The sequence below is a fragment of the Diadema antillarum genome, unplaced genomic scaffold (assembly GCF_040938485.1).
Source record: "Diadema antillarum isolate AM-2024a unplaced genomic scaffold, OU_Dant_1.0 scf00000115, whole genome shotgun sequence".
Classification (NCBI taxonomy): domain Eukaryota; kingdom Metazoa; phylum Echinodermata; class Echinoidea; order Diadematoida; family Diadematidae; genus Diadema; species Diadema antillarum.
In genome coordinates, this window is record NW_027271004.1 from 2935391 (window position 1) to 2947539 (window position 12149).

General features: G+C 39.8%; 1 protein-coding gene across 1 annotated transcript; it reads right to left on the bottom strand.

Annotated features, from left to right (window-relative positions):
• Positions 1–1972: 1972 nt before the first annotated feature.
• Positions 1973–10408, bottom strand: LOC139719813 (MORN repeat-containing protein 5-like). Its single transcript, XM_071631200.1, has 5 exons — positions 10347–10408; positions 5011–5158; positions 4225–4336; positions 3419–3550; positions 1973–2058 (listed from the first exon to the last, which is right to left on the bottom strand). The coding sequence occupies exons 1-5, from the start codon at positions 10391–10393 to the stop codon at positions 1973–1975; spliced, it is 525 nt and encodes a 174-aa protein (XP_071487301.1). The 5' UTR covers positions 10394–10408.
• Positions 10409–12149: the final 1741 nt, after the last annotated feature.

The window sequence follows — 12149 nt, forward strand, 5'->3', positions numbered from 1 at the left end:
TGCATTTATGCATACACGCTGGAAAATAACATGCAGCAATTTCTTGGAAATCAATCATAACATTTTATGTATCATTCAGTCTAATCTTGTCAACCATGTATTACCATGAAAATCCACCTGGAAAAAAAACAACCCAGTATTCTGGGCACAACTCGACAGGTGGATTATGTACTCTGTAATCAACAAAACTTCATGTTAAACTGTATGTATGCACATTTCTTGTAGTTTTTTTTAATTTGTTATTTTTTAGTGTAAATTGTCTTTGTACTGTACAGTACAGGGAAACCTCGTTATAACGAGTTGCTGGGAACCACTGAAATTTCCTTGTTATATCCGGTATCTTGTAATATCAGGGATGAAATCAAAAGAAACATAAAGGAAGTGGGACCTGCACAAATTACGGCACCTCATTGTATAAGGTACAATGTACCATGGTACTTTGCTATTTATATCCTGCCTCGTTACATAACGAGGTGCCACTGTATATATTCTTCAGAGTGATGAATGCACATATTATACGGTTACATGGAGAGATACTGTAAAAGTGGAAATTTTCGCGGTGTTGAAATTTTTGCGCATTTCGCGCAACGAGAAGCTAGCGCGAAAATAAAAGCATGCAAATATTTCTGCGTGCCATACATTGTATGTTCCAGTACTTGATGTCTTGATTCCGCGGAATTAAAAACACGCGAAAGTCTTCTGGCACGGTCAAGCGCGAAAAATTAGTCACGCGAAAATATCCACTTTTACAGCAGTGGATATGTTTTGATTTGTCTATGCGAATCAGGTAAAAGGTGACACTTGTTATACTCAGGTCCTCAGGACTGGCATTACTTCTATTATATCAAAATTCCATTATAAGCAAATCTGCATCCTGCATGCCTGAACTCAAGAACAGATTATAGAAATCGATGACGCAAGTCAAATTTGGCGTACCTGGTACATGCTTTTATTTCTTTTGCAATAAATATACACTATTTACACAGTATATTTTCTATGTAGATTATTCATCAACAGCAGGATCACAAATAAATCTTACTTTGTACAAATATTAAAGGCGTGGTTCACTGTGCATTCTATGTCATGACTGATGTCACTGACAGAATCTGTATGAGAATAAAGCATTTGTCGGTGACTATTTCTAGAAGTGTTAGAAGGAGCATTCAATCATGAAAAGATCCCCTCAAATTATTCCCAGACGGCACATTCATCATTTTCTTATGAATACAAAAACATACAGCCTCAATAATATTTTGTGTGTATGACAAAGACAACTGATATTAAAACTAAACCTAATGTGACCTCCCATACTATCTCTCAGTGCATATGCTGGTACATATGTCACATGAGTGCTCACTAAATTCAAGGTCAATTTTCTTTTTCTTTTAAATAACCTTTTAAATTTTTATCAGCAAATAGTGTTTGAACAAAATCTGATTTTGCATGGATTAGCAAAGATGGAAATTACACTTGACTAATCCAGAAGCAACATTTTCTGCATAATTAATGGCACTCATTTGTTAGACGACAGCTATCTGAGAAACCCCCCCCCCCAAAAAAAAAAAAAAAAAACCCACCCAATAAAAACACAAATAGAAACTCCAGAAAATAAGTATAACTTGAGGAAGTGACTGAAATGTAGTTACCTTTAAAAAATGTCTCATATCAACCAGCACTTGGGACCTATTCTGTAAATAGTGACCCAAATAAAGTATTGTTGCAGGGCTTGTGCAGGTTTATAAAGGGAAAGCACAAAATTTGTATTGCCCTGTTCACAAATTATATTTAATGCAAATCCTATCTAGACTGGGGAAAAAAATAATTGCATGATGATATGTATCTCTGTTTCAGGATCGGAGCATCAAAGTGCGATAGTAAAGGTGTGATGTTGTGGAGGATAGTGAATAAGAAAGTCTCTCCAAGCCTAGGGCAGGGTGTGTGTGTGTGTGGTGGTTTCAGGTGCGAGAGGGCGCTATAAGTCTGGCTTCGGCTGGTAACCCACGATCTCGTCCCATCCCTTCCGGCATGTCTTGATGATCCACTCATGCTCGTCATCGTCTGATGATAGAGAAAAAAACAAATAAACAAACAATGGTGACACAACTGGTCAGCACATTACGAAACCAAAGTTCTGGATGCACACATTGCACATTCTGAATGCACAGGAGAGGACAACGCAAAATGCTACACATCATTCAAGGACACTTTTTCTCAAAATCATAAGGGTGACTGCAGCAAATGCAAGAAGACTAGTGTAACACACCAGTGAAAGTTTGAGTAAAATTACACAAAGTGTGAAACAGAATCTCACAAATGATCCTTTTTTATCTTATGAACAGTATACATTCCCTCAACTTATTCCTGCAGTTTGTTAAAGTTTCTATTTCCCATGCCCCTTGAAGGAGCCAAGTCAAGTGCTCTCTTGATGCCCAGGAAAATAAATTTTGGTGAAATTCTGTTTGATCTCTCAGTATTGTTATATTACTGATTTTTTAATAGTTCTCATCTAAAGAGTGAGACACACGATATAAAACAAAACTTTGAAATTTCACAACTCTTGAACAACTCCTCAAATTTTCCTCCTTTCAAGACCAGTTTCACTAATCTTTCTGCATTCGGCAAATCCGAAAATATGTTTGGAGAAATTTTTCTTTTTGGTTAGGAGCCGTTGTTTGTAAGACGTGAGGGGATTGGAGCTCTTGTTTGAAAGAGAGCAAAGGGATTTTAGAAACAATGGGCTGGTATGAGATCAAAGTAACAAGTTCTTTGTGGTAACTGTGTCAAGTTCTAATTTAAAGGTAACATCATAACATGAACACAATTTAGACTGTCCAACGAGTAGTGGAGACGATGGTAGCAGATGATTTCCAGATCATTAAACTGGTCAATATTAATGTAGGTTTTCATGTCTTTTTTCCCTCTCTTTTTTTTTTTGTTGTTGTTGGTTGGTCTGACTTAGTTTCACATAATTTCCTTATCTATAATTGATACATCACAAGCACAATATATGCAGTTAGAGTAATTACACTACAGTACAGTCAGTGTACAAGTTACATCATTCCTATGCATGACATTAGTACTAATTGCAAGAATTTATCCATGTACATTTTTATCTCATGTTGCACAGCTAAAGTTCCATCAAGGTGTTCTGGGGAAGAATAACATCTTTCTGGATAATCAAATAATATATCCTAACCATGAATCCACTGGTAAAATATGCCCACCATGAGAAATTATCCAAACAAGTAGTAAGTCTCGTTCTATTGGAGATTGTTCTCATTTGCTGGTTTTTTTTTAAAAAAGAAAAAAGAAAAAAAAATAGGGTTACTATTGTCCAAATGACATTGACATTATATGACAAATTCAATTTAAATTTGTGTTCCAATGGACAAAACTTGGTGACATTGTGGACACTCACCGGCATTCCTAAGGAACTTGTGGTTGTAGTCCACAATGACCCTGGATGTTGGATTGTAGAACCCGTCTCCTGTATCGTAGCAACCCTCTGGGATGTCTCGCGGCGGGATGCGGTTTGTCAGCTGTGATCGTCCTGAAAGGCCATGGAGGGAGATAAACAGGACAAATGTGTCTGGTGTGAGCTCGACCTTCCAACTCATGGGCAACAAAGTTTGAGGTAATCCAAGGGAGTAAGAAACATCATTGATTTTTCCCCATCTTGAATACCAATACACCATCATGGATAACACAGGCCTACTCATTACAAGAGACAACAGAAAGCATGCAAGCCTGCCAGATCTGACATGGCATACCCACATATTGTATATTATTGATATTGCACAACCTACAAAACCCTGCGCTGGTCCAGGCACAAATCAACCACAGTATGGTGTACACTGTATGCCAAATATTTCGCAAGCATACTGTTTTGCGAATCTGGATGAATCTCACAAGTGGCTAAATTTGCGACAGAGGACCATAGCAATGGAATTGAAAATGAGTATAATACCTTTCAAAAGCAAAATTATCAATAGATATTTGGCATACCGGTATTGTTATATCAGTGAACTTGTAAAAAATAAGTAACCATCGCTAGAATACAGGGCATAGTCAACATGCTAATCTGATCATATCACAAACAGGAGTCTAAACCCTGTGCTACACCTAGCAACTATTGTAAACACAGCGTAACACTGGTAGGAGATTGCACTGTCAGCTACAATAAAACTGTTCATAGAAGCGTGAAATACTGTGTCGGATTTGTACCTGCTGGCTTGAGACCATTGCAAATCTCGGTGTAGAACCTTCTGTCATAGCCGTCGCAGTAGAGCCATTCAGGTTCATCATACTCCAGGCCATCAGCAAAAGTATATTTTCCCTAGAAACAGACAGGCATATAAATATAATCATATACTAACATATAAGCATGACAGAAACATAAAAAACATAGGACTGACTCAGCTACAGACTCAATTTCAGTAGCTCTGTACCAGCCTTTGTTAGCAGGGCCAAAGCCTATCAAATAAAGCCCAAGATATCACCCTACATGTAGACATTAATTTCAAAACAAATACATGCTTGTCATTGCTGTTTGCCCTATGACCTTCCTTTGTGGAAAAAATAAATAACTCTATTCTGCCTAAAAGAATATTAGATCAACTGTTAGCGATCACTTTTGGTTGTGAGATGATTTGAAATCTAAGAACTGAAACAAATTTTTGAACGCTCGCAAAGTCTTTCAGACTATCAAACTATCACACATGACAACATTGCACGTATGTACTTCTACTTCTAACCAATGTATTTCAGGTGCATACTCCATTACCCATCATTAATTACAGCTGGCACAAGATGACTATCTACATTTTACATATGTATATATACATATATATATATATATATATATATATATATATATATATATACATATACATATATACTATGTATATATATATATATATATATATATATATATTCACTAATGATATGTGGCAAAAAACACAAAAACAAAGGATGGTATTCTGAGTATCAATAGCAAAAGTACGTGTTCACCTCCACAGCGACACCATTCTCCCAAGTCGCCTCGTACTTGCTTCCATTGGGAAAGAAGAGGGTCCCTTTGCCGTGGAACATGCCGTCCTTCATGTCCCCTTCGTATTTGGTGTCCGTGGGAAAGGTGTACTTGCCTTTGCCTTCCATTCTGACACGGGGGAAGAAGAAGAAAAAATAAAGAGGAATGACGCGTCTCAATTTGGATGGACAGAGAGTGAAAAGGAGAAGAGGCACAGTGAGTGAAATACAGCATACAAATAATTTCCTCCCATCTGTACAGTATGCCCCCCCCCCAAAAAAAAAAAAAACAATCAGATTTTTGCATTGATAATACCCAATATGATTAAACCATCTAAATGCTACTTCAGGGTCTTGAAATATAACATATTAGCTCTATTTTGAAGTAAACCCCATTCAATTTGGTTGAGCAGTCACAGAGAAATGCGTATTGTTGCAAAGCATGTCATGAGTCTGATTCTTCCACGTTTAGCACTTGGATGCTCTTGGAACTGCATATCAATGTGTAAACACAATAGACAGCATTTGGAGAGAAGGGATTCCTGATATGCTCTACAAAAATCCTCATTTCTCTTTGACCACTGAAACAAATTGAATGGGGGTTTCTGTAAGATGTGGGCAATGAGTTATAGTTTCATACCCTGAAATTGTATTTGGATTGATTCACTATATTTGAAGTTATCGTTGTGGAGGATTCCGTTGTAATTTTTTTGGGGACATACGGTATTTGAGTGTTTCCAAAGAACAGAGGGGGAAACACTGATGAGATGTACTGATAACAAGGATTTACACATCCAAGTTTTCAGCTTGATGTATTCAGAGTTCTTTGTCACATTTTTTTCTGACTGTAAATTTATCTGGAAATAAAAAAATATGGATGGAAGTAATAAGAATTCAATCTCCCCAGGCACAGTAAATATAACTATAAATTTTATTCCGTTGACCCGACTACTTAAAAGCATCTCAAAAGAGCTGCTGTCATAAATTTTCTATTTTCATACCAGCACTTCATTCAAAAGTAATTTGTTTTGCAGGAAACTGTATCTAAGATTTGTTCTGACTGATTTATTCAACAATGTTCATTTGATCTTGAATACAGTTGCTCTCAGTGGCAGAATTTTTTTGAAGTGGATATGGTTTCACTGCCATTAAAGCTTAATTTTCAATCAAAGAAAATATGAAAGTTTAAGGGTTTAATCACACTTATTGATTTCTGTATTTGTCTCAATCTTTCATCATTTTACAAGGGTGCATTGAGTAAAAGGAAGGGATGTGTATAAAAAGCGGACTTGTTACTAACAAAGTGCCTCAGACAGTTCCTTTGGTGATTTGGTCACTGCAGTACAGAATACAGACCTACCAAGGAACTACATTGTATACAACTCATTCTACAGTCTACCATGTACATGAGGGAGGGAAAGAAGAAAAATAGGGAGAGAAAAGGGATAATACAGCATGTTGAAGATGACCATGCCTTAAACATCAAACGTACACACAGGAAAATAAACACAGTTCCAAGGATTTTCTTTTTTTTTAAATCTCAGACTGTCTAACCAGTGAGCAGATTGATTCAGAAATCAATGCATTTACAATTGTCAGAAACGTTGCTACAGTGATGAATGAAATTTGACAGATAGTATGGAAGGTCTGAAGAAAAAGAAGGGGGAGGGAAGACATGCGCTACCATATAGATATCACACAAAGCGCTGCTGAAGCAAACTTTGGTACAAGGCTAAGAGCTTGTGCTGTACAGTACAACATCACCAAGCATAACACTAGCAGTGGGGCTGCCACATACTGGAAAGACAATTTGGGTGGCATTCTTATAAAACACTCAATTGATACAATTATGAGCACTTGAGTGACATTAGAGCCCTGAAAAAAAAAATAAAGAGAATGGCAGCTCTCTCCCCTGTCAGACGTCATGTCTCTGAATACACGCATGGAGGTGGTGGTGTGTTAAATGGATTAAATGAGACTAAATTTCGGAGAGTGAAAAATAATGTGATGAAATAACTCAATGCCACAGACAGACCTAGATATGATGATGGTCACTGGCAGAAAGAACTCAAATTTCCATTGCTGATTCACAATGAAGATATTGGCCGACATTAACAACGACTTCACAGGGTACAGAATTAAAGACACATATTATGTAAGTTAAAGTGTACAGCCAGATGTTCTTTGGTTTGTTTGTTGCTGTTTTTTTAAAAAGATATTCTGGAATGGTTTCCTGAAACTGCGTGTTGCCAGTTGGCCCTTGACATTGTTAAATAAAGATACATTGCACACATATTGCAGACATGAAGCTAGTGCCAATCAACCTGTTGCCTTTACCACTGACATAGCATAAATGCATTTTGATACATATCATACTTACTGCTCGGTAAATCCATGCTTTTCATTGATGCTACTGAACAAGGATAGAATTTTTTAATGGTTTGATGGTATCAACACCAAAACAAACTTAAACAAAGAGTCAGTATTTTTTGTTCTTGTTTGCTTGTGACCAAAACTGCACAAAAACAGTGCATTCCAAACTAATTATACACCTCAAAATATTCCTGATTCAGTACATTCGATAAAAGCTACATTTTATGAAAGCTAACATTTGCTTTACGTTACATTTCTCTGCATTGCCCTGGGGTATAAACACATTGTTTGTGAATACTCAGCAGTGTGGATGTACCACAATACATTTCTAGTCCATGATTTCTTCAAATCTGTTGCTTCCTTCTGTTCTGTTCCTTCCTTCTTTTTCTTTTCTTTCCATTGATCTTTAATTTCTTTCTTCTTTTCATTCTTGGAAAGACTTTCTAATGTTCCTCCACTAGCTAATTTTACCATAGTCGGCATATACACAACCCAACACTACCCTAAATTTCAACCTTGGTCTTGCTTGCTTACTACACCATTGAACACACACAGATTCACATGCACACACTGCACTGCTGCAGTGACCAGTGCGATGCCGGTGGCGGTGGTGCATGGTTGGGCCCATTTTGCAATTTTGCCAAGTTTAGTATTGAAAAACCACCAGTTTTTGGACACTTAAGCTTTTCTGCAATATTTGTTCAACTCAAATAATACACACACTTGTACAAAATCATATCTACCACAATGTATATTACATATATCAAACTACTTTTTCTTAATGTTGATTTTTATTAAACACATTTGTATAATTCACAAAATCCCCAAATATCTGGCTGGCTGGCCTCTCCAGAATTTGGACGCGCGCTATGCGTATTCAATGTCAACGCCTGTACAAGGCCACTAAAAAATGTGCCGCGTCATACCTTGCTGGCGCAAAGTTGCATCGGGCACATCAGTTGTGGTGCCCCTTGGTGTCCGAATTCTGTCAAGTCAGCACTTGCATTCAACCCCTGTACATTGTACATTTAGTCACTGCATCAGCACGTACAGAGATGTTTTTTTCTTTTGTGGTTCTATTTTTCAGGATACCATCACACTCTGAGCTTGCGATAAGTGAAAAATCTTGCAAGAGATCGGCGTACTTCTCAATTATTAGCATTTTTTTCGGTGACCCCGATTCTTAACACGGGACAAAATTCGCACACACTTTGGAAAAGTTGTGCCGATTCTGCATTTTTGACAGAGAAACTTGGGATTTTAGACAGATTGTCAATACCCATACAAGGCCACTGAAAAATGAGCGCGCGTCATACCTTGTTGGCGCAAAGTTTCATCAGGGATGTTGCAGCACCTATTCATGTCCAAATTCTGGTGACTTGGCACTTGCACTCAGCTCCTGTACATTTACTTACATCACATGTATTCACTGCATCGGCACATATGAAGATTTTGTGTGTTCTAGAGGATACCATCACACTGAGCTTGCGATGAGTGAAAAATGTGGCAACACAACGGCGTAAATTTTTCAATTCTTTGAGCTCTAGCACTTTTTCAGCGACCCTGATTCGATTCTTAACACAGGAGTCAGCTCAGGACCTGGCTGTGAGTGTAATTCGTGCGCACTTTGGAAAAGTTGCGCCGATTCTGCGTTTTTGACCGCAAAATATGGGATTTATTTTTTGAGGTAACTCAGGCACTTTCCTGTGGTGAAGAAGTGTGCCAGTATGTGAAACAATACTGACATGCGTGTACTGACTTGCTGGCTTGTGTAGTGCAGTGTCCGGATTGACAGGATGGATTCTGGACTGGAGTCTAGTTAGGAGAGCCGAGGTCAGCCGAAAACTGGCGGGTTTTACTCTGACGTTGGTTAAAATTTAGGTCTAGAAGCTCAGTTCGGGAAACCCACTCACAAGGGGGGCCCCTCCTTATAAGTAACCCGTCCCCCTTATAAGTAACCCCGTCCCCCTTATAAGTAACCCCCGGGGCACCCCTTATAAGGAGTCTCCACGCTTTTTTGCAATGCAACGCGAAAATGAAAGGACTGCGGTAATTCGCTTGATTATGTCCATAAAGCTTCACAAGTTTCCTAGTTACTCACGAAATTTGAGCAAAATCGGTTTGAGGCATCATATCTAAAATCATGGATTTAAATGCGATGTCAAATGACCCATGCGAATGCTGAAATGCGAGCGATTACTGGCGCGAGTGTCGCCAGGCGCGGCGGCGCGGCAATGCTTGAGTGCAGACGTGGCGACCGAGTACGAAATGAGTACGGAGACTTTCGTACTCAGTCGCCACGTCTGCACTCAAGCATTGCTGCGCCGCCGCGCCTGGCGACACTCACGCCAGTAATCGCTCGCATTTCAGCATTCGCATGGGTCGTTTGACATCGCATTTAAATCCATGATTTTAGATATGATGCCTCAAACCGATTTTGCTCAAATTTCGTGAGTAACTAGGAAACTTGTGAAGCTTTATGGACATAATCAAGCGAATTACCGCAGTCCTTTCATTTTCGCGTTGCATTGCAAAAAAGCGTGGAGACTCCTTATATGGGGTGCCCCGGGGGTTACTTATAAGGGGGACGGGGTTACTTATAAGGGGGACGGGTTACTTATAAGGAGGGGCCCCCCTTGTGAGTGGGTTTCCCGAACTGAGCTAGAAGTAGAACTAGACACTAGATTCTATGGCCAGAATAAGGAGAAAATTGAATTTGTGCATGAACACATGTACATCCAAGACAAGTAACCGTTAGGCCCAAGGGCTAGCTATAAATAAGCTCACAACTAATCTCTCTCTTTCTCTTCCTCCCTCTACGAGCTACGAGCAACGCAAAGTTGTACGTATGGGACTAGGTTTTATCGTTTTGCGTTGAGCAATGGATGGAGTCTGTAGTACGTGACTGCCTAAAACCGAATAATTCTACTCTACCCGTTGCTTACCGTCCATTAGTATAATCCCCATCGTAACTGCTACCCGTGTACTCCATTTCCCTTCAACTGAGTTCTTTCGACGGATCAAATATAAAAATTAAAGTACTTTTTTTGCACTTTGTGTCACGTCTTCGTATTTAGACGATGAAGATAGCCGGTTGTTGATAGTGTTGTCAGGACCATTACTCCACGCATGTGCAGTTTCTTCATGACTTTTGACCCAGCTGATGTCCGACGCACTCGCAAACACATCCACGGTGGGTCAACCGGCCAAGACACACAGCAACCTGTGGCGGAGATTCATAGCGCGCGCGCCTGACGCTTGTTCTCGGAGCTCGGAGACTGCCTATACTGTACATAATTAGCGTGAGTGGCGATGCCAGCGCTGCGCTGTGTTGTATGTACCAACTGTGTGCGTGTGCTACTCAAACGAACGTACACTGGGACGCCGCCGGAGGAGATATGTCTGAAGCAGCCTGTGGTAGTGACATAAAAACAAGCAAAGTTCGGCAAGGCCGACCGACCTAACGTTAAATTTGTCACGAGTCTTTTGCGGAGCTTGGGAGCTAGCTGTCAATTAGGGCTCAGATTCACTCCCTTCAGATGTTATCTGCAAGCCAGATCCCACCATCCCACCACCCGTCTGCCGCCGCTGCTGTCTGCTGAATCCAGCTTCGCTACCACTGCACAGACGATATCACTATCAGAGGAGAGGCATCCGTCACATCTTTCTGTACTGTACGACTACGAGGTCGATCCCAATCAGCGGCCCACTTCACAGAGCACCTGTTCGATAGCAGGTGACAAAATTATTAGATTTCGACACGGACACTTCTGCCCGTTCCGAGCCCGATATTGAAACTCTGCCCTGTGCCTGTGGCTGTGCGTGTAAGTCAGTTTGCCTTGCTCATCAATCATCATCAGTAGGGGTGCTGGTCCGAGAATGCGGATCGTCCGCACAAACGAGGGTATCTTCGTAAACGCGGACAAATTGCGTCCGCGAAAATCGGGATCGGTAGCTTTTTCGCGGACGATCTTTTTCCTCGGGGCTTTGCGGGCTTAGGGGTACCGAACCGCACGTTCTACATGCGATAAACGGATTCCTCGTGTACAAATACCCCTAGTTCACCGTCTACTTTTGTGGGTTGTCCGTCTTCCCGTGGATTTATCGCGCGAAATGTGAAAGTCGCTGTGCTGTCAATGGCAATATGTACACGCATCATGGAGCAACTTAACACACCTACGAAGTCACCAATGCACTTTGCAGTGGAGTTATGGCAAATTTGAACGGTATGAATATTTCTTATGGATAAAATATTAATTCTAATTATTGTTAACTAATATTCCGATTTCCGATTGTCTGGTTTAGCGACTGCATGCCGGTACCTACAAATCCCGTTGTGAACACATCGTTGTGTTGAAAACTACTTACTAGTGAAATGTATGTCCGACTGCACGTGCGCAGCGCAGCTGCCGACGCTAGTTTCCCATGTATAATGTATGCATGCACATGGGCATTTAAATGTTCAAAAACAAAACGGGAAGTGCTTTAATATTCAAGGAACGGTTGAATAAAACTAACAACAAACTCTATAAACAAAACAAAACAAAAACAAACGAAAAAAATTATTGTGAAACAGTGGAAACGAAATTATCAAAGATACTTCTTTCGATCGCATCTAAATGATATTCCCATTTTTAAAATCCTTGTAATCGAATGATTTATAAAATAAACTTGAAAATGGCTCCCGTAAGCGAGTACTGCAGCAATTTTAAAGACTGGTCTCGCTACAGTTATAGAGTATGCAGTGC

Coding starts and splice junctions, on each gene's coding strand:
- LOC139719813 (XM_071631200.1), bottom strand. CDS start 10,393: ATGGAGTACACGGGTAGCAGTTACGATGGGGATTATACTAATGGACG. Junction 5,159..10,346: donor GGGGATTATACTAATGGACG/GTAAGCAACGGG, acceptor CCCCCGTGTCAG/AATGGAAGGCAAAGGCAAGT. Junction 2,059..3,418: donor CAAGTTCCTTAGGAATGCCG/GTGAGTGTCCAC, acceptor CTCTATCATCAG/ACGATGACGAGCATGAGTGG.